Source organism: Tenebrio molitor, chromosome 2 (genome assembly GCF_963966145.1).
Source record: "Tenebrio molitor chromosome 2, icTenMoli1.1, whole genome shotgun sequence".
Classification (NCBI taxonomy): Eukaryota; Metazoa; Arthropoda; class Insecta; order Coleoptera; family Tenebrionidae; genus Tenebrio; species Tenebrio molitor.
In genome coordinates, this window is record NC_091047.1 from 3,906,526 (window position 1) to 3,929,573 (window position 23,048).

Consider the following 23,048-nt stretch of genomic DNA (forward strand, 5'->3'; position numbering starts at 1 on the left):
AGCAACAGCCATACCACGTTGGTCTACCAGTTCCCGTTTGATCACTGAAGTCAAGCAACGTCGGGCGCAGTTAGTACTGTGATGGGTAACCACATGGGAACACCGCGTGCTGTTGTTTTTGTCTATTTATTTTATAATTTACCTTAAACACAAACATTATTTTTCGAACAATGTTTCTCTTTTCATTCCACTGAATTATTTAAAAAAAATGACATTAAGCAGTTATTTTCTTAATGTAGAGATCTTGGATTTTCTAATGGGCTATGAGTCATATCTACGCAAACGACAAATATCGGTCTCAAGTAGGCGCTACAAACCGACCGGAAAACATGTCATTCATCATCGTCAGTTTCGTCTCTCTCTCGTCTATTTGTATTTATTTGAATTTGAAAGTAGTCGACGTTTTCAGTTTTCATTTACAGATTTTCACTAGTTTATCGCTCCGCCTTTGCAAAGATATTTCTAAGGTCACAGCCCATGAGAGAATCCAACACCTCTAGTAGTTTTCATTTTTTAATCACCTATGACACAAATAGTTATTGCAAGCAACAGCCATACCACGTTGGTCTACCAGTTCCCGTTTGATCACTGAAGTCAAGCAACGTCGGGCGCAGTTAGTACTGTGATGGGTAACCACATAGGAACACCGCGTGCTGTTGTTTTTTGTCTATTTATTTTATAATTTACGTTAAACACAAGCATTTATTTTTCGAACGATTTTTCCCTTTTCTTTCCACTTAATTATTTAAAAAAATGCCAAAATACTCCAGCTTTGTCAAACGAAATTTATGATACTTAATTCAAAAAAATTCGCATAATTGTATTTTGTACAATGATTGCACAAAAAATTATATACACAACGTGTGTATGAAACACTTTTTTACGCCTGGCTGCACTCTTGCATGTAAACTCTCCGCTTGTAAAAGAAAGTGGTACTTTATAAACATGTTGCATAAGTAACCAACGTGACAGTCTAAAAAGTACCGATTTTTTTTTTGTAACTATGTAAAGTCCATTCAAAAATCAAAAAACCACCAACGTCGCATTTTCCTCGATAATTACTATCGGCAACGCTGTCTAGTGTAAAATTTGGTGCGACTTGTAATTTTGAAGTTAAATGTTTATTAAGTGTCTTGTTTTTCTGGGCATGTTTAAGTAAAAATAATAAGAATCAATAAATAAATGAAACGTGCTGCTAATAAAACAATATGAACGAAATTCAAAGCAATTGAATTTTATTTTGAATCAAATAAATGTCATAATTTATAGTTACCAACATAGTATGAAAAAATATGTACCTACTACCTAGGGTTTTTTCAATTTTACCAACCTAAAGCAACAGGTGGTGGTTTTTTGATTTTTGAATGGACTTTAGGTATAATGTTAATGTTATTTTTAATATGTTGTAGCAGATTGTACACACAAATTCATAACCAGTATTCAGATTATAAACAAATCGCTGTTAAGAAATGTCAAACAAGAAATTGAGGTTATGGTAAAAGAAAATTTATATTTCGTGAAGCATCAATAACAAACAAGAACAATCTTCAACATGGTGTAAAACATGGTCAAACTAAGTCATCCTCTGAATCCGAATCACACCACATATTTTCTTTGATTTGTCGGAAATTATAGATAATAATCAGAAGGCTTAAATTGCCAAATTAGGAAATTTAAAATTACTACCTAAACTGAAACAGCAAGTGGTGCCAACTTACTGTCATATTGACAGCACGGATGTCATTGAAAACTGCAATATTTCAAACGCTTTTAACGATTTTCATTTTATCGCAGCAAGAGAATCATATTCACTATCCCGGAAAATGAACCAGATTAAGATACTTCCCGAAACTGTCAAAAGATAACAAATGGGTCTTCCTGTTGTTCTTTATATCCCAGCGCAATATTTCGCACTCCGTATCTGCTGAATTATTTTTAAAATGTTTACTCGAGAGTAGTTATTTTACACTTTTCAGTTAAACAGAAGCAACGCAAACATTCTGATAGTCAATTTGTTATTGGAAAGAATGTTGGGAGAACCCCTCCCAATCAGATATATTGAGTGCAAAGTGAATTATGACCTAATATTCTTGTTATTGGCGATTACGCAGAGTTCGTGTAAGCAACAGTCACACCACGTTGGTCTACCAGTTCCCGGTTGGTCCCTGGAGTCATGGAACGTGGGTGGAAGGTCAATATCATGATGGGCAACCACATAAAAACACCGCGTGACATTTTTTTTTTCTTTTCTACTTTGGTATCGTAAATTAGGCCGGCATCTCCAGCCAGCTCCTGTTAACAATTAAAACATTTGACATAAATTTCACAGAAATGCCCCTCCAGATTATTTCATAATTAGATTTTTAGGTTTATATCAAATTAATACGACCATCAACGAAAGTAGAAAAAATAGTATATTATACTTGTATAATAATACAGGCTGTTTGAAAATTGCTAGTACAAAAAAAAACTGGTAATTGGTGATGGTGAGTTGAAGTCATCGGCAAAAAAAAATTCTAATAAAAATCCTCTAGTTTTCGAGATAAAAATGACTAAAAATTGGCTTAAAATTGTTAGTGCAGCACTGAGTTAAGGTATTTTAGAAAGATACTTCACGTTGTTTAGCAATAATGAAATAAAAAATTTGATGTTCTTAAACTGTCAATCTGTGGTTGCCAAGATCTTGCAAAAAAATATAAATTTTTCATATTGTTGTATAGTCCTTCGTTATCACGCTTGGTTACCAAGGTTTAAAAAATATTGCCCCGCCTGAGGCGTAGAATATGCAGGGATAGGGTTACTTTATCCATTTTGTTTTAAAAAATTAAAAATTGGTTTCTTGGATTTCTTAGGGCTTCCAGATGCCACAGTTTTTTTTTTTGTACTTGCAATTTTCAAACACCCTGTATACTATTTTGATCTACACTTATTTTTCAAACAATGTTTGATTTTGTTTTAAAAAATAGTAAAATATTCTAGAACCACCTTTGTCAGATTGAATTTATGATAATTTAAGGAAATACTACACTTTTTGTGATTATTCCCTGAAGTGAAGTGAATTAAGCATTAAGCAGTTATTTTCTCGATGTAGTAATTTTCAATTTTTTATTTTTTTATTTATTCTGGTTTAACAACTTTATATTGTTCAAGATAGAAACCATAACCTTTGTGACGTTCACTTTTTATTCACATAACGTATGTACAGGGTATTTCACGAATGATAATGAGCCCGACGGAATTGAAAATGCAACCCGCAATACATTTGCAAAGCAAATCTGGATAAGGACGCGGACAAAATCCAGGTTTGCAATGCCAGTGTATTGTGGGTTGCATTTTCAATTCCGTCGGGCTCATTATCACTCGGGAAATACTCTGTATTGATAAGAGATATTTTTTTTTTACGTATTTATCACCTATGATACAAACATTTATTGCAAGCAACAGCCATACCACGTTGGTCTACCAGTTCCCGTTTGATCACTGAAGTCGAGCAACGTTGGGCGCAGTTAGTACTATGATGGGTAACCGCATAGGAACACCGCGTGCTGTTGTTTTTCGCTTATTTTATTTTTTTATTAAGTATGTACATTGTTACAAACATTTATTTTTCAACAATATTTTTATCTTATGTGGATTTAATTATTTTTAAAAATGCTAAAGTATTCTACAACCGCCTTTGTCAATTTGAAATTTAAGAAAGTAATGTCCTTTTTGTGATTATTCCCTGAAGTGTGACCCAACAAATGATTCACACATTATCATAACAGGAATCACACTCATTGCCCATTGGAAGTATCTCAAATTACGCATCAAGCAATTATTTTCTTAATACAATTTTCACTTGTTTACTTTTATTTTTTTTTGGTGTTTATTCTGGCCTGACAACTTTACATTGTTCATCGCAAAGACCATAATCTTCGTGACATTCAATTTTCTCTTCGCATGAAGTATATCTTGTTATGTATGTGATAAGAGAAATTGTGAAGGTCGTTTGATAATCTTCTTATTTACCAGTTGTGAGAAAAACAATTATTGCAAGCAACAGTCATACCACGTTGGTCATACCAGTTCCCGTTTGATCACTGAAGTCAAGCAACGTTGGGCGCAGTTAGTACCACGATGGGTAACCGCATGGGAACACCACGTGCTGTTGTTTCTTTTTTTTTCAACAACCCTACCAGGTTTTTCCTACCCTATCAGCCACAATTTTGCAACAATTTCCCACTTCTTAATTGATCTCCCAAATCCCAGAAATGCATACTATCCAGTTCCCCTTCGAAACTGTGGCAGCTGTACCAAAACACATCTCCAAGGCGGAATTAACACATCGCGAGATCCACGTGACGAACACCTTTCCAACTCATCGTAAAACACATCCGACGTCTTTTTTCTCTGGCACATGCACCACACGTGTCTATTTTGAATTATTCACTGACGCGAGAGGCAAACGATGAAACGATCATTTGTAAAATGTGTTCGCGATCCAGGGCGTGACCTGGAAATACTTTTATAATTCTCTTGTTTGCCACAGCGAATTGCAAATTCCATCGAACACAAATCGATCGCAGATGGACAATTTAAGGATGGAATCAATACAGTGCGGCAAAAAAAAAAAGTACGAACAAACAACTTCTTTGCATTATCTACAGTCTTTGTTTGCTCCGCTACCGATTTTTTTCAACACTTCCGTTTTCTCCAAATGATTCAGCAGTTGTCTTGGTAAACGCTGTCATAAGAGTGGTCGACTGAACAAGCATCGAAATTAGATTTAAGAAGGCACGTGCGAACTTTGCTCCCGCTCTCCTTTGATAATTTTTTTCAACCTCCTTGTAATAAATTCCTAGAGAAATTTTCCTGTCCGAGCTTCTGAAATTTGATTGTGAATGATGGCATTAGAGGGATAACGCGATGCCATCTGCAAAATACATAAACTTGTGCGAGGAATCCGCTTTTAGAGCTTTTATGGGCGAGCTTTACACAAAAAATAACCTCCGACTTCTCCCCGAGATTATCCTTGGGTCTGGAAATATCCAGAATTTGCCAGATCGTCCCCTCCGTCAATTCCTCATGAATATATTTTCCCCCGACTCTCGCCCACTTGTTTACTTGATTGTGCGGGGTCCCGCCGGGGTCTCCTCTCACACCCCCGTTCTTCGCGCTGCCAAGAACTGATCCGGTGAAAGATATATCTCTCCTTAATTTGCATCGACGAGTGGTGGCTTGTACTACACGACATAATCGCGTCCAGAATCGTATTTATCGATGTTTCCAGGGCCTGCGCGTCTTATTATACTCCGACTATTTTTGAGCGAGGCACAATACACCGGCTGATTTCCAATCCGCCGAAATATTTTGCGGCGCTGACGCCGCCACGCAGACGGTGCCGCTTCGATTGGACCTCCTCGTAGCGTCCAGACGCAAAGAGAGAAGTTTTCTTGGAAACTCCGGGATCGAGATAAATCGATGAATCACCGGAATCGACTCCTTGTTCGTGGCGATCAAACTGCGATTTTATTTACTAATACGCGTCGTGACGCTGCTTGCGCAAGCAAGCTTTCCTGGCAGCGCATCCTTCTGCGAAGGAATTTGTGGCGTCATTATATCAATTTTAATTAGCGTTCTGCCCTTGAGACTCGCTTGATGGAAAACTATTTGCGTGACTTTTCGTTTTCTGGAGGTGTTGCAGTTTTCCCACCCCGCCCGAGCCACACAGAAATATGTATTCATTTTCCGCCGGGGGTTGTTCTACATTTGAAAAACTTCCAGAGCGTTTCCGCCCTTGATTGAGATAGGGGAATGTTGGTATTTGTTTCGTTTGCGGATATTGCTCGCGGGCTTCTCTACCCTTGCTCCCCTTCGAGCCAATAAAAGTACAGGGTGGCCTAGTTTACGGCCGTACGGCTTCTAATTCTTTCACGTGGGCTTCAACGGCTGTCCCTAATGGAAACAGGCGTTTCCGGCTGCACTAATGTATGCAAAAATATCACTCCACGCTCGTTTATACGCTTTTAAATTTATGTAAATTCTTCTGGGACCATTAATGAACAAGCTGCCATATAACTGACCTATTTATATGAACTCTTCGTTTATTTATTACCGCACCACGTCGTCATTCCCAGACGTCACGGTCTGACAAAAGGGGCGGCCTGACCGCCGTGACCAACACAAAAATCTCTTTTTATTTCATTTTTGGTCAAACTCAACCCACCACCTCAACAACAAGCTCAATAATCTACTGAATATAACACAACCACTCTGTTGAAGATTTTTCTTTTTTTGGAAATTTGACCCACTTAATGAAAACAAACAAAGCCACGTGCCAAGACCCATGATTTACGATTAGGTACAAGTCAAAAAAAAATATATTTTTTTGTAAGCGAAAATTTTTGAAATTTTTTTCCGAATTTTGACAAACCCCAGCAAGAAGTCGCTTTATTTTCGGGTCTTATTTTCGTTTGCTATTCATAGCTTTACTCTTTTAAATATAACCCTAGCTCCCAGGTGTCCCCCAAGAGTCTGTTTAGGTTCCGCTAGTATTCGCGATATTTATGACCAAACAGCTGTCGTGACAGAAAGATTTTACAAATCGTTGGTCAAGTAACGACGAAAAAATCACACCAAAAGATAACATTTCTACGTGACGGGACTTGCTGCTTTATTTATTTGTTTTCTTATTGGAAAGTGAAGATCATTTGCAGATGTTGAATGTCTAAAAATATTATTTGCAACGTTTATTTTACAACACTTGAATGTGGCTGTGTTGTGTGGAAGTCCATCTATCACGGTTATATTTATGTCGCTCAAAATGTAAGCAGAGGTTTTTAAATATTTGCAGAAATCGAAAGTGTCTACGATCACGAGGTCTAAATTTTAGTGTCCAATAAGTCTATGATTGCGTCATTTGCAGGAAAAAATATAATAATTTGAGGTTAAATTACTCATTTAACAGGATATGCATAAATCCGCTCACCAAAAACAATTCTAGGACGGTCCAAATCCCTCCCACTTCACACAAGTACCAATGATAATAGGCTACTGCATCCCCAAAGTCGCCAGATCTCCCCCTCCCCCCTCCAAGAGGTCGTAGGATCCACGGATGATGCGCTGAAGCAGTCATCTGACTCGTTCCTCCACAAACAAAAGCACCACCGGACAATCCTCCTTCCTCCCCTTTCCCATCTATTCTGCATGTCCTCCATCTTCTGTTGGAGGCACCAGGACATCTCCAAAAAGCCACCAGGACCAGGACAATCTCGCGCCGACACCAGGACACCACCACCAAAAGTCAGAAGAGGACTCCAGACCAACACATTTTTCAAAAAGTACGACTCGCTCCTTCAGAAACAACAGTATCACCGAAGAATCCTCCTTCCTCCTCTTTCCCATCTATTCTTCAACTCCCCCGTCTTCTGTTCCAGGCACCACTGGGACCAGGACTATCCCGCGCAGAGACCAGGAGAACACTAACAAGAAGCAGAAGAGGACCACTAAGACATCGTAGAACCTACACAAACAACAGCACTACTGAACAATCCTCCTGTCTCTTTTTTCCCATGTATTCTCCAAGTCCCCCTTCATTTGTTGCAGGCACCAGGACATCCGCAAAAGGTTATTAGGACAAGGATCATCCTGCCCCGAGACCAGGACAACACCAACAAGAGTCAGAAGAGGACTCCGCACCAACACATTTTTCAAAAAGTATCTTCAGTTTAGTTTTGCCAAAAGTGTTATAAATCATGTTTAAGCCTAGAATGCATCCCCGAAATCTCCAAACTCACACAAAAACACCCTCCCACGGCTTTGCACGCCACTGACAACACAGACCTCCCTCCAACCCCCAAGAGATCCTAAACCATACGCTGAAGGACATTCCTTCCCAAACAACAGCATTACTGAATCCTTCCTTCTCCTCTTTCCCATCTATTCTCCAAGTCTTCCATCTTCTGTTGCAGGCACAGGACATCCCCAAAAAGCTACAAGTCTTTGTAGTAGGACCATCTCCCGCTGACACCGAGACAACACCACCAAGAGTCAGAAGAAGACTCCGGACCACTACGTAATTCAAAAAAAAAAGTTTAGATTTGCCAAATGTATCGTAAATGACTCGGGATGTTAAAGAAGAATTCTTAAAATCTCACTGCTGAAGAGGTTCCAAGCATCAGCAGCCCCCGATCACCTCCTCTAGTCTACGCGTCGCTGCGGTCGTGTGCGTAAACTTCCTCGCTGTAAAAAAAGCAGTGCTTTGCTACATTCTTCAATGAGCGTATAATGATGGCTATTATTCAAGAGAATGAAAATTGCAACACGAGCCATAGGCGAGTGGTGGAATCATCCGAGTGAATAACAGCCATTATACGCGAGTTGAAGACTATACTTTCTCCACGACTATACCAAGAAAAAAAATCTTGGAAAATGGAATTTAATTTGATTTTTAATATTTGACAATTAAAATTGTGCCTTGTTTAGCGGTTGCTACGCGATGCGCGACTTATTGTTTACAAACGCAACCGATTGGCGATCTGCCGTTGAAGAATGAAAATACGATGTGATGTGATTGGCCGACAGCCGTGGATTTCAATATATTCTAACACGGGGCGTGGAACTGGTATCATTCTTGCATTTATTCCTTAATAGTCGTGGAGAAATAACTATTCTAACTTCATACATTAAGTTTCATTGATCGTTGATTCGTTCGCTTAAATAACAAAAATATTATTGATGCAGTAGAAAAAATGCAGTAAATGGCTAATGGATTGTACATGTATTTATTAACACAGCTATAACTGACGTAGTGACGTGTGTAAATTGTTGGGTGAATAGGTGTTGTAATTATTACTCAACATTCTTACGTGTTCGCTATTTGTGGATATTCCTGCCTGAACGCCGTGTCCGTCGTCGGGTCTCGAAGGCTGGGAAAGGTGTGAAAGGTCGTTTGTGTAGATGTCCCGTCTGGTGGGCGATAACGTAGGGAAGCATCTGCGCGTGGGCGTGTCTGCGTTAGCATCGCTTCCTGTCCGCACTCGGTGCGTACCCCTCCGGCGGCGTTCGGCGTGGACGGCGGCACCTTCGCCGAGACTCGATACCGGCGAGCGCGGACTTGCGCGACCTCTGCGAGGGGGTTTGGCCCGCGTTCGCTCGTCATCAGTCCAGCCTCGACGGTCGCGGCGTCGGTTTGTCATGTTTCCCCGTCGAGCGCTATCCGCGATCGTGTAGGATGACTTCGAACAACACGATCCAGTGCAGCCCCGGCCTGCTGCTGCCCTGCTGGGAGCCCCTCGAGGACGTCGCCATCACCGACAAGGTGGGCCGGGGCCTGGTGTACTTCCTCGTGATGGTCTACCTCTTCATCGGCGTCTCCATCGTGTCGGACCGCTTCATGGCGGCCATCGAGGTGATCACGTCGCAGGAGCGCGAGGTCACCATCAAGAAGCCGGGCGGCGAGCGCCAGATCGTCGTGGTGAGGATGTGGAACGAGACCGTGGCCAACCTGACGCTGATGGCGCTCGGCTCCAGCGCCCCGGAGATCCTCCTCTCGGTCATCGAGATCTACGCGAAGAACTTCGAGGCCGGCGAGCTGGGCCCCGGCACGATCGTCGGTTCCGCCGCGTACAACCTCTTCGTGATCATCGCCATCTGCGTGGCGGTGGTGCCCGACGGCGAGGTCCGCAAGATCAAGCACCTGTCGGTGTTCTTCGTCACGGCCACCTGGTCGGTCTTCGCCTACGTGTGGCTCTACATGATCCTCTCGTTCTTCTCCCCGGGGACGGTCGAGATCTGGGAGGCCCTCCTCACATTCCTGTTCTTCCCGTTGACGGTGATGACGGCGTACGCCGCCGACCGCAAGATGTACAAGTACGTGAAGAAGGACTACCGGATGAACCGCAGAGGGGTGATAGTGCAAGCGGAAGGTGACAACCTGGAGATGGGCAGCGCCGAGCTGTTGGGCCTCGACGACGTCCACGACGACATCAAGCAGGAGTACATCAGCACGCTGAAGGAGCTGCGCCAGCAGCACCCCCACGCCGACCTGGGCGCCCTCGAGAGAATGGCCCACGAGATGCTCCTGAACCGCGGCCCCAAGTCGCGCGCCTTCTACAGGATCCAAGCCACCAGGAAGCTGATGGGGAGCGGCGACCTCCTCCGCCGCATCTCCGAGCGCGCCCAGAGCGACCTCAGCGAGATCAAAGCCGAGCTGCAGCGCGAGTCGGGGGCGGCGGAGTTCAACCCGAGCGGCAGCCGCGTCTTCTTCGAGCCCTCCAAGTACACGGTGCTGGAGAGCTGCGGCAGGTTCGAGGTGCGGGTGGCGCGGACCGGCGACCTGGACGCCGCCCTCAGCGTGGAGTACTGCACCGAGGACGGCACCGCCCAGGCCGGCAGCGACTACGTCCCCATCCGGGGCAACCTGCACTTCGGCCCCGGCGAGAAGGAGAAGCGCCTGGTGCTGGAGGTGATCGACGACGACGTCTTCGAGCCGGACGAGCACTTCTACGTCAAGCTCAACGCGACCAAGCCGGCCGGGGTGCTGGGCTCGCCCACCCTCGCCACCGTCATCATCCTCGACGACGACCACGGCGGCCTCTTCAAGTTCGAAGAGCAGAACCACGAGCTGGTGGAGAGTGTCGGGGTCTACGAACTCAAAGTGGTCAGGTGCTCGGGGGCGCGGGGGCGGGTGATTGTGCCGTACTGGACGGAGGACGGCACCGCCAAGGCCGCCAAGGAGTACGAGACCAACGAGGGCCAGCTAGTCTTCGAGAACAACGAGTCAGAGTGAGTCACTTAATTAGCGCCGCGACTCCGTTGAGGATGTTGTCTTCCTGCGCGGTTCTGCCGTCAGACTTTGTCGGGAATTTAGGGCTAATAAAATATGGATGTAAATAAGCGCCGGATCGATGAAGCCGGGATTTTTTCGCCTGCTGTTTATTTGGCCCGCTGAAATTTTTATTTAATGTTTACGGCACAGAATTAGCATTTAATTTCGTAAACATTTCACGGTGCGGATGTGCCGCAAACTCCTCTCCGCGTGCACCTCTTATTTCAATTAATACACCGAACAACGTCCTGTTCCTGTTCAACTGTTCGAATGACCTCCCAAACGTCAATCAAAAAACATCAAGCTCCATATACGCGGCGTCCCAAAAACCCCAAAATCGCTGCTGCCAAATTCCATTGTCAATCGAAGCACAATCTAGTGGCGTGTCGTTTTTTTTAATTAGGATCCGGCTCAGAAGTGACAGTTTTATTTATCGGATGTCGGAGCTGGTTGCTGTCAAATTTTTCTTGCGCTCTGGACGGGTTAATCAGGAGAGTTATCCCATTCATTAGTCATTTTGTTTATTATCGTGATATGACGCCAAAATATTCCACAAATGAACAAGCAAACACAATTTATTTATGATTCATTTATCATCCGCCAGCACTTTCTTAAAACAGAATTATTTATTTTGCTTGGCGTAATTTTTAATTTTGAAAATTAATTATGGAGTTTAGCACTGGTTCTTAATTTAAGACGACAGTAGCAGTGAATCAGCCTTGTGAAAAATGCAAAGAACCGTTAGAATAACAAAGTAGCGATTGGTTTTTAATAGATCAATGAGAAATCAACAAATGTGTCATTTTTTGTGGATGGCGGGGCATAATGACATGTTATTACTCTTGACGCACATTTAAATGTGCTATTTGTTCTTTGGACATTTCCTGTTGTAATTTATTGTCGAATAAATGGAAAATTACAAGTTGTTCCGAAAATGCAAGTTTTTATTTTTTTCCAGACAATTTTTACTTTTTCTGTTACAAAGTTGACTCGTTTTATACCTTTTTTAAGCCCTGGCAATCATATTTTCTACCATTTTCATAGAACACAACCATTTCCTCCCTCATCTTCTGTCCTTTAGAGAACAAGCTTAAACTTCAGTTGAGATTTCTTGAAAAATTATCAAAAAACAACAATTTGAGCAAATTGTACTAAGATTATTTGATAATATTATTCGTAGAGCATTGTTAAAACTAATTCATAATACATATTCTTAATATCAGGTGTTCATTAAAATTTCCGGTCAAAGTTGTCGTTGAAGAGTCGATTGTGAACGCACCACGGATTACGGATCACGGATCAGCTGTTTAAATCTAACCTGATTTTTGCGTCGTTTGTTTTTTTACTCTGCAAACTGATGAGTGGTGCGTTCACAATCGACTCTTCAACGGCAACATAGAGGAGAAATTTAAATGAACACTCGATAGTTTTTTTAAACGTTGAAAAAAAATACAAAGGAAATATTGTTTAAACGACATTATTATTATTATTATCATGTATTATGTCATTTGACAGAAGTTTTTTTTAATAAACTGTTGTATGTACTCTTAAATTAATTTTTTGTCCATTCATCCTGTTATTTTTTAAGAGAAATTCTACAATATCGACGAAACACTAAAATAATCTTATGAAAACAATACAACAGAAAACAATAATTGCAGTGCCACCAACCAAGTATTTTTTGTGTAATGATTTGATTTATAATTTTTCATTTTCAATTCAGGGAATGAGCAGTTGGGTATCTGCAAAATTTAAATAAAACACTGTGTAGTTTTATATTGCCAAAAAAAACTCATTTGTATTTTTTAAATTCTCCACTGCATATAGAATTTTTATAGAACTGTCGCCCAGTTGCGACCTTGATTTCGTCTCGGTCTCAAACTCTGGGCTTAGCACAAAAAGACTCCCTTCTATTCTTAATGATACAATCTACTATTTTTACACCAAATTTTGACACAAACCAAGAAGATTTAAGTTTTGACCGTCAAATAAAGCAGTTTCGGACGGGTTTATTTCTAAACACCCTGTATATTTTTTTGTTTCGGAATGAACGCTACAAAAACTTCGGATCCGCATTGAACTTTTTTTTTTCATTTTTTAACATCATGCCCCACGTTGTGGGGCCACTTTTAACATCATTTGGTCCACCTTGTGGAGCCACTTTTAACAGTGTTTGTGTTGTAAATTGTTTATTTACATAAAGGTAAACAAAGTTAATAAAGGTTTGTTGTGAGACTCTTGAGGGAGTTCGAATGATCATATGAATAATGATTCATTTGTCCATGCGTGCATCCCTTTTACAGCCTGGCTGGGGATGGTGCGGTACGCTCCGACGGCGCGCAGCTGATGATGATGGTAGGGGCCCAGCGATTAGATTCTCGCTGGCGACGGTAGCGCTTCGAAAGGGTTAGTACGGGGCGCTTTGGTACTACATCCGTGATTTATGCTACAATTTCATTTTTGTTTTATCAGAATGCTCAACGGCGAAACAAAAAGAAAATAAAATAATAGAAATTATTATAAATATACTTGGGGGGAAACTTTTTCCCTCGAAGTTTTCTGTTCACCACCACGGTACAAAACTATTTATTTTACTTTGTTTTTTAAGAAAATACTCACGACATCCACAGAACAGGATAACAATGCCAAAAAATAATCACTACGTCCAAGCAAAAGCCCCAAATTTTCCCCAAATCGGAGAAACATTTTTATTTGTGTAATTTAGATTTGTTGTCATGATTTAGTCACGCTGATACGATCGAGCCTAATAAATAATTATAATAATAATAAAATAATTTCCTTATCGCGCTATCTTCACAAGGTCCGTATTATCTAGTTACCATTACCATTCAAGTGTTGGACAAATACCCTTTCATTCATCTGTGCAAGTTGTCAATAAACGTCATTGTGCAAATTGCATATTATCAGACTTCCCCTTCAAATTAAGAACAAAAACAACTCACCGTTCATCGATCCGGAAGCCCCCGAAGGGACTCCTTCTGTTCAAACTTTGCCAAGTCGCCGCGACTGATCACAATTAATTATGCCCTCAACTGAAGACCACTTTGGTGTGTTTTGCATCCACCCTCGTTCTCCCAGTCGAACAAGAAGCCCTCCCTCAAGCTAACAACCCCAAATCTTTCAAAAAAAACAAAGCGATTAATCCCAGAAGCTTGCGGTCAACGCAATTCCCATTTGTCACCATCCGTCACCACCTGATTTTTATTCTTGTGAAGTAGAAGAAACCGCGAGCGGAAGACACCAGTTCCACCGGATTTGGCGTCACTTCCTCCTTGCAAAACCCACAGCGCTGATTGTGTAATTAGTCTTTTACGAGAGCTCTCTTCTGGTTTTGTAACGTTTGTTTACTCGCATTCCCATTACAACGGTATTGTTTTCACTTTACGACGGCTGTTAATTTTGTGCAACCAAACAAGTTCGCGCTTGCAAAAACAATTGCGATGCCGATAAAGCGCAAAAGAAGCGCACAAAGGGTCCCCCGTCCGTCGGGCTCGTCTCCGACGGCCCCACTTGGTGCGCCAGAGAAAAAAACCGTAAAATTAGAAAGCTTAATTTAAGTTAAACACCGCTCCCGAAATAAAACAAGCTGCGGTACAGATTGAATCGTGGATTCTTCCCGGCGCTTCTCGCAGCAATTAGGAACGATCGGGGGAAAAATCCGCAAGGATCTGGAGGTCCTTCCCGGCGGTTTACGCAGCAATTAGGACCGATCGAAAATCCGCACAAGAACTAGAATAATAGCGCGGAAATTGGCGAGATCGATCGTTGGGGCAAAGACAAGATGGGTGCGAAAACGACGTTAAAAAATGACCGCGACCAGGATGTGGCGTTTAAAGTTTCAGTGCTTGGCGGCGAGTCCTGCGAGACTATTAGCACACCCCCGCGTCCTTTTTCCCGATGAATTATTAACAACGGGTCGAGCGCCGCTCCCGCCAGATGATGAAACATCACAGCGAGTCCTGCAGGATCGGGCGACGCTCCCGGATTCCTTTGCATACTTAGAGTTCGGCGGTTACTTCGTAAGCTCCGGAGCGAGCGATTAGGCGAATTTTTCCGGGGAGTGTCGGTTGCGCCGCCGCAGCCTGCGATCCGTCCGACGCGGTTTATTTTTACTCTATTTATAAACTGTCTTTTGGCCAGAAACTTAGCTCTAGGTGCTTTATATTTACCTAAATCCTATTTCGGGACGGCCGTTATTTTCGACGATCGCGTTTTGAAATTCATCGTGGGGCAGGACCCAAAGAATCCTTTTATGATTTGTTTATGTGCCGCTCCCACGTTTGTTTAATTTGTACTAATTGTGAGCTTTAGTATTCCGGCGAAATTACGACGGACTTTAATTATAGCCCGTATGGCGTTTCCAATGACGGCAAAGGACCTCGGGACTTTTTCGCCAAGAACTTGCGAACTCAATTTGCACCAACAGGCTGTAATAAGCCAGCGCCATGTTTTATTTGGGCCTCGTTCGTATTTTTCCTATCAATAATAACACACCAAATAAAAACAGGCTAGTTTGGTAATTGTTGTGTAATTTGGTTGTTGCTTACATTTCGTCGATAATGCCCCAACAGGGAAATAATAATGTTGCATTAGTAAGTACTGCTTTCTGGTGGAGTTTCTGGGTAATGAGGTGTTTTGCTCAACAATCTCCATTATGTTGCCAAATTGCACAAGAACTCGTTTTATCCATTTAGGACTTCACCCTTTTTAAAAAATTAATCAACCCCAAGAGGTGTCACCAGTTATGAATCCATTTATTTTAGATGACTAATGATGACTGAATCGCTGAACGCAGACATGACCAATTGCACTCGATGACTTCACCCCACGTGATGCAATTTCATCGACTAAGCTAGGTTTACGTCTAGAAAAAGGTGACGAGACTCTTTCATCACGTCGTAAAAAATTTTCGCAAATTTTTCCTTCATTTTGCGCTTTATTATCCGATATTTATGTGCTTTGGATTTATAGAACAATATACTGGCTAACGTTTTACTACATCCGAAGATATTGCATATTTTACTGCTTTTATAAACTTTCCTTAACCTCAATTTGTCCGGGGTAATCGTTCTAGACGTAAACTATTTTTCATAAAAATGTATGAAGAAATAAGACGGCGGGGAGCGGGTGAAATGTACCACGTGCTTAGTTGCAATAGCTTCAAAATGTTAAAAAATGACATTACAAACAAAGTAAATAAACCAATAATCAAAATGGTAAAATCGAAGAAGTTTGACTGTTAATAACTCCACAACCAGAGGGTTAACAGTACATTGGTACTAGAGTTTTTTGCTCGTATTTCGTCATAGAATCGTGTGATGTAAATATTATGCACAATTTTTCATACACCCTGTATATGTATAACCTGCGTTCAGAAAATAATCCTTATTGATTTTTGAACGTTGCCTGTTTTAAACGTTGGTGACGTCTTTTTCATATTCTTAAGTTTAATTTTAGGTTCTTGGTTTAGTATACAGGGTGAGCAAAATATAAATTTTGTTACGATATAAAAAGCTTGTCAATTTCCTTACAAGCTTCACTTTCTAGGCCGCTCCATTTCAGCCGGCAATCTTTAACGCTCGAAGAGTGACAACGCACGTTGCCCGCCAACATCTCAATTCTTTTTCGATTGAAATAAAGCTCCCCTGTCGTGTCAAAGTTGGCGGCGTTGTAATTTCCTAACCGAAAATTTCCAAATACTTGTCGATTTAATTCGAGTGGGCACTCGATCGAACCAGACAGTGGAACACTCCACTCCAACCGCCTCCATGGAAGCAACCCGTGCAGAATGTGCAGCCAATCAATATTCTTAATGGCATCATATTTCTCATGATCAGATTTGACATTTGGAGCGGTGGCAATAAAGTGATGAACAAATAACAACCGCCGCCCACCCACATCCCTAACCTACGTACATAAGTCATAATGGGAGGAATAAACGGTGACATACGAAGCGGAGTCATCGCCTAATTATTGCCCATTGTCCGCTTCTGATTAACATTGGCTTGTTGTTTACCTGATACGGCTATTGATTACGTCAGTAACGTTCCCCACAACTGACATTCCATTCCATTATTAATGTAGCCGACAGCCCCAAATTATTTACCCCACGGATGACAAGCTAAAAATGAAAAATTTAATCCGGCCCTGCGACCCTCAAAGACTTAATAATAGCCGCCCCCATCAAATAAAACACAAACGAGAGTTTAATTTTCTTGTCGGCTGCCAGTGCGTGCGTTATTGGAAGTGACGTTCCAGACAGACAAACTGTCGATCGCCGAATAAAATTCGCAACGCCGCCCCCTTCATTACACCCCCAACTAATTTCAATTTGTTAATTGGCACCCGTCGCGGTGAATTATCGGATGAAGGAGCAACCGAGAACAATAGTCCAAATGAAATTCGGCCGGGTGTAATCGGGGTGCAGTGACAGCCGCGTTTGTTGCGAGGGGCGGCGCGTTCAAAAACTATTTATTTTGCATCTAATGGAGGAACAGTGTTGATCGGACGAATTTTGATGAGGTGGCGGCGCCACGCAAAAATGATTAATTGCGGAGGATCTCGTTACGTTGTTTCGTTCAGGTTTAATGAGGCCGGATCAAAATTAGGACGAGCTGGTTTAATTGAGTTCCTCCAAAAATTCAATTAAGGAATTGTAATTCTTGAGAGCCGGGGGGAAATTTTTTGACCAAACAAAGGCTCGTTTGTTGGGGTGAAAATGGACGGAACTTTGTTCCCCCACTGGGGAGTGGTTCTCGAGGAGGATGTGCACGTGTGATGGCCGCTTACACTTTATTTAAAATTTACGGCCCAAGTGTAGAAACTACACTACTCTGATGTACGAGTATGTACAGGGTGTTATTGAAAGTTGTACAGATATTTTAACCACGAGCTACTGGCTTCATGTAGAACTCGCAAAAAATATCTAAAAAAATTCCATGTCAAAAAATAAAATGACATTTATTTTTTAAGCTACAATTTTTTTTTAATTGCTTTTAGTTTTCTACGTTGTCAAACAACCTCGTAGGTAAAATTTCGGCACATTTTAAAAATACACCCTGTATATCATGTTTTATAAAATGTACGCCAATGCGAAGTAACCTATAGGAAATATGCTTTAAAATAAGGAAACCGCATTAGTGTATGTTTTATAAAATATGATATGCAGGGTATATTTTTAAAATGTGCCGAAAAGCAATTAAAAAAAATTGTATCATTTTATTTTTTGACATTGAATTTTTTAGATATTTTTTTCGAGTTCTACATGAAGCCAGTAGCTCGTGGTTAACATATCTGTACAACTTTCAATAACACCCTGTATGTAGAAGCATATAAAATTGTACCGCCCCCGAAAATCGCGAAAAATCATTTGGACGGGATGACTTTTCGTTTTCTCTGGTACAAAAAAATATGTCAACTAATTTTTCCTTCGTGTTCTTAAATCTGGGCGTGTTGTGAACGATCTGTGATGGACTTCGAGTGGTGCGTTAATTGCACGAGGGGAAGTGCGCTATTTTTGTACACTTTGGAGATCTGAAACGTTCATTTGAAAGTTATTTCTAAACGGCTAGATACAGAAGACCACACCAAACGGTGGATAGGTCTGACAGGAACAATCAGTACAGGAGGATGAAAGGTCATTTGGCACATAGCTAGCAAAGCTACAACGAGGAAGATCAAAGGAAGGTTGTAGAATAGGTGGAAATCGATAATTAATTAATGCAGACGACTGACAGGTCTGATTCTGTTCCGTGCGGAAAGCTACACTTTTTTCTTTGCACAATGACTGTTGAGAGACTCGTTTTGTGAAAATAAGACTATTACTATTTCATTATATTGTAACGGAGAAATTTTCAATCTGCGCCTGTTTCGCGAACGGAGGTGATGCGATCAGGTGTTTTGTCGCTTATAAAAAGTGATATGTACTACAATTAGCAAAAAAAAATATTCATGAGCATCCATTAGGGAATGTTCAAATATCTGTTGATTTAATCTAGATCCAAAAACAAATACCAACATGTTTGCTCATATACAGAGGAATGCAGAAAGATAGCATCAAATATATTTTTGAAATACATATTGCAAAACATAAATCCAAGAACTGACTCCATTACCATGACATCATTTTTTGTTTGCTCATATTTTTGTGGGGTGCTGAACGATAGCAACAAATATACAGGGTGTTATTGAAAATTGTACAGATATTTTAACCACGAACTGCTGGCTTCATGTAGAACTCGGAAAAAATATTTAAAAAATTCTATGTCAAAAAATTAAATGACATTTATTTTTTGAGCTACGATTTTTTTAAATTACTTTTAGTTTTCTACGTTGTCCTACAACCTCTCCTTTACTGGATGGTTGTCCTTTCTCACAAATTCCGCAAATCAAAACATTTCGAATTTGCTGTTTTACTACATACCGTGCGTTCATTTAAATTTAACCTCAAAGTTGGTGTTGAAGAGTTGATTGTGAATGCGCCACTCGTGTAAAAACGTACGATTTAAACAGCCGATCCGTGATCCGTAATCCGTAATGCGTTCACAATCGACTCTTCAAGGATAAATTTAAATGAACGCACGATACTTGTATACTATGGTATCGCGCGTTCAAATGAAAGTCTGGGCTGGGAAGGCGTTGGAAAGCGTCAATCGTTTTGCTTTTTGACAACTGTAATTAGAGCATGTTGACAGCTAACCTAAAATTCATAAACAAAAATTCTTTCTATTTTTTTTCTTTCTTTGAAATGTTTTACATTAAAAACGGAATAATTAACGATTCGTATTTTCCAAGCAAATATCTAGGGGCACTCTTTACCGAAAACAAACATGTTCAATCATGTGTTAAACGGCGGAAAATTGAAACTTTACACTGTTCCAAATTAAATGTACTGGTGTCCACATGTTTTCTGTTGGACTTAAATCAGGCAACGAATAGATCGATCCAACGGTGTACTTCTCCCATCCACTTTATCATTTTTTGCTTTGTTTAAACTTAGTTCTCAACCTGAAACTTTTTACAATTGAAAAAAGTGGACTTGTTGATGCTCAAACTTCATACAAAATTCTCTTCACTCTCTTCTATTTTTACCAAATGTTTTGGTTTCTTTGGACATTGTTTAGACACGACCCATTTAAAAAATCTCCACGCTGCCATCATCTTGTCCAGATTTAAATCTCTCACAAATACAATTCAGAATTCTTACCTCGACAAGGCTATAAATGTATGTACATTATCTCAGCTGTAATTTAAGCTGGAGATATTAATTTCAGCCTTCGAGAACCACAAAACACCACAAAGGTGTGTTCCTGTAACCCAAATAACATTAATCGACAATTTGTTAATTCGTTTAAGGATTCAGATCAGTCGCGATAAACCCACAAAATGAGGAAAATAAATTGTCTACGGAAATCTACCTGGTAATTAATAATTTTCCAGTGTAATAGTTTTTACTCCGGAAGAAATACACAGCGAGGTCCACGCTTAATTAAAATTGCATAACATATGCACAAAAACGGAAGTGTTGGTGTTTTTGATAAATGGCGGAGGTGCCAGGCTAATGGACAAAAAATCCAGCCAATCAATAACGCCTTCGTCCATTCACAAAAACGAAATATTTTCGGTCAAAACCGTCTGAGTCGAAGTTCAAGGCCGCCATTAATATTCCGGTTGTGCGTGTCGAAGAATATTGACAACGCGAAGACACAAACAATGCTTAAGCAGTCCAAGGCCGGGGGCGGCGGCGCCCCCGGTTAGCATGGCAAAACATAAACATTATCCAGTCCCGGAGATAATTGGCAGGTGATTGTGGGAATCGGCGCCGCAGGCCGCGTTCGATCCAAGATAATGAAGCAGGACAATAATTAAAGGCTGAAAAATCCGCTCCAATTAGCCTTATTGTCGACAAGCAGCGTCGGCTAATTGCGTTCTTGTTAGCGGAGGAGCCGTTCAAATCGGCGCAAGAAATCGGTTGTTGCCGGGGAAATGTCCCGGAGAGCGGGCGCGTTTTATCTGGAAAATAAGCAAACGGTGAGTTATGGACGTCGTTAACAACTGTTCATAACCGTCGACATGTTGCAGAACATATGGCGAGCGAGTGGATATCGTTTGGATACCTGTCAGGAGATAAACACCGGAGGGCTATTCAGACATAATGGCGAAAAATTGTTTATTCAACTCATTGTTTACGAGTTCCGGTGCAAACTCCACATCGCGAAACTTCCAAACTAATTAAACCATCGACCGAAAGAAGGCGAAGTTGATTGTCTGGAGGAGGACGCGGACAAATCACTCCATTATTATTCACCCCGGCTGTTCTATCAGCGCCAATTAAAAACTTTCTACCACTCGGGGGGCCCTAATTACATTTTTCGAATGATGTCGGCGGCAACAACAATGTCAGGCGGATTTTGGGTGATGGGTGCCACGAGACCTCCCGTGGTTTTTTTACTCCGGTGGCTCCGGGCGGTCGGACTCCAAAAATTGAATTTTTTACGACTAGAATGGAATTTCCAGCGGCGACTTTTAAGGAAGTTAATACAAGTTTTCCTCTTTGGTTTGTCGAAAAAATCACGACAAGACGGTTGCATTGGAATTTTTGCGAGCGTTGAAAGAGTGGCGCCACTGCGTACATAAACACAACTCTGAAGAGTACAACACTGCAATAAAAAAAATATGTAGTGGGAATGTGCAACAAAGGGAATATTAAATTTTACAGGGAAATAAAAGATTTTTATCGCGCGATGAACTAGCTGTGTGAATTTCTCGCAAATACTGGGCCACAGTCGTAGAAACCGGAATTGCATTTGAAGTGCATCTGGAAATGGGAATTCCAGAGCTTTCCCATACTTTTCCAAGATGCAGTCGCTCCTTTATGTATTTTTCTGTCTGTGGAAATCCTTTGTCTGCCAATTAATCACTCTAGAATTACAAAATTTCCATCTACTCTAAAATGCGACCCGTCATTATAACTTTTAATGACATTTTAATAATAATATTGTTAGCATCTTCTGCGTTTGTTTTACGGTTTCGTATAAAATAAGTTGAATAAAATTGGTCGAAACTTTTACATTATCCTTTGTGGTTTCGAGGGCGTTAGAGAAAAAAGCTCCAGTGGGACAAAAACAAAATCATATGAAACAGTGGCAACAATAAAATTTACTCGAATAATAATATATATTGTGTATCAAGGCCAAAAAGTGCATCTTTTTCGTCCGAGGCTGAGTTTTTTGGCCGAGGCGCAGCCGAGGCTTGAAAACAGGCGAGGACATAAGACACTTTTTGGCAGAGGTGCACATTAATTTTTTTAGGCGATCGCACGATCGCACTACAAAGCAAAAGACATCGGAAAAAATTACAAATTTATTTTGTGTCTGCCTTCTTTAAATAGATAAATTTATTAATACATATTAACAATTTTTTTAATAGTCTTTGTTATCAGCTCGCCAACAAAACTATTAGACATTTACTATTTGCAATACAATTACTTATTTACATAATTTATGGCGACAGGAGAATTATCGATTTTGTCGGTTTCTTTGCTAACTTGCTAAACAGACCAACAGATGGCGCCACGGTCAGCGTCCGAAAAAATGCGCCGAAAAAGAATTACTTTTCGTCCGCTTGTGAGTACGTAAAATTACCGTTTCCTAGTGAATTTCTCTCCAAGTACCGGTCCACAATTGTGGAAACTGTAATTGCATTTGAAGTGCATCCGGAAATGGGAATTCCAGCTCTTTGCCATACTTTTCCAGGATCCAATCTCCCCAAACGTCTAATATATTTCTAAATTATTGTGTCTTTGTCTGCTCTATTAGCGCCATTTAAACACTCTAGAATTACAAATTTTCCATTTAGTCTACTTAAAATGTGACGCCTCATAACGACTTTTTAATGACATTTTAATAATAATGTTGTTAGCATATTCCACTTTTCTTTTACGCTTTCGTTTAAAATAAGTCAAAACTTTTACATTATCCTTTGTGCTTTCGAGGGCGTTACAGAAAAAAGCTCCAGTTATATTAAGGCAGCGGGACAGAAATAAAACCAAAATATGAAACAGTTGCACTCTATGTATAACAACCTGAACAATAAAATTTACTCGAACAATAAAACATTTTAATAGCTTAATGGTTTTAATGTGCATTTTTTTGTCTAAAAATAGGGTTATTGCATATGAATTTGCATTTTAGATGCACCCGGAAATAGGAATTCGAGA

The 23,048-nt window shown here is 40.8% G+C and overlaps 1 protein-coding gene, 1 non-coding gene and 3 pseudogenes across 3 annotated transcripts in view; all 5 read left to right on the forward strand.

Annotated features, from left to right (window-relative positions):
• LOC138125135 (5S ribosomal RNA) lies at window positions 1-118 on the forward strand (annotated as a pseudogene).
• Window positions 119-544: 426 nt separating this feature from the next.
• LOC138125146 (5S ribosomal RNA) lies at window positions 545-662 on the forward strand (annotated as a pseudogene).
• Window positions 663-3,436: 2,774 nt separating this feature from the next.
• On the forward strand, window positions 3,437-3,554 carry LOC138125154 (5S ribosomal RNA; annotated as a pseudogene).
• A 483-nt stretch (window positions 3,555-4,037) lies between these two features.
• Window positions 4,038-4,156, forward strand: LOC138125123 (5S ribosomal RNA). The gene has a single exon (XR_011157345.1). It is a non-coding gene; the product is annotated as a 5S ribosomal RNA (ribosomal RNA).
• A 4,848-nt stretch (window positions 4,157-9,004) lies between these two features.
• The window catches only part of Calx (sodium/calcium exchanger 3), a 38,130-nt gene continuing 24,086 nt past the window's right edge, over window positions 9,005-23,048 (forward strand). Inside the window, exon 1 of one of the 2 annotated variants that reach the window (XM_069039928.1) lies at window positions 9,005-10,767. In XM_069039928.1, coding sequence (XP_068896029.1) covers window positions 9,215-10,767 — 1,553 coding nt within the window. In that variant the 5' untranslated portion in view covers window positions 9,005-9,214. The remainder of the gene's footprint in view (window positions 10,768-23,048) is intronic. The other variant, XM_069039929.1, reaches the window with a different exon arrangement.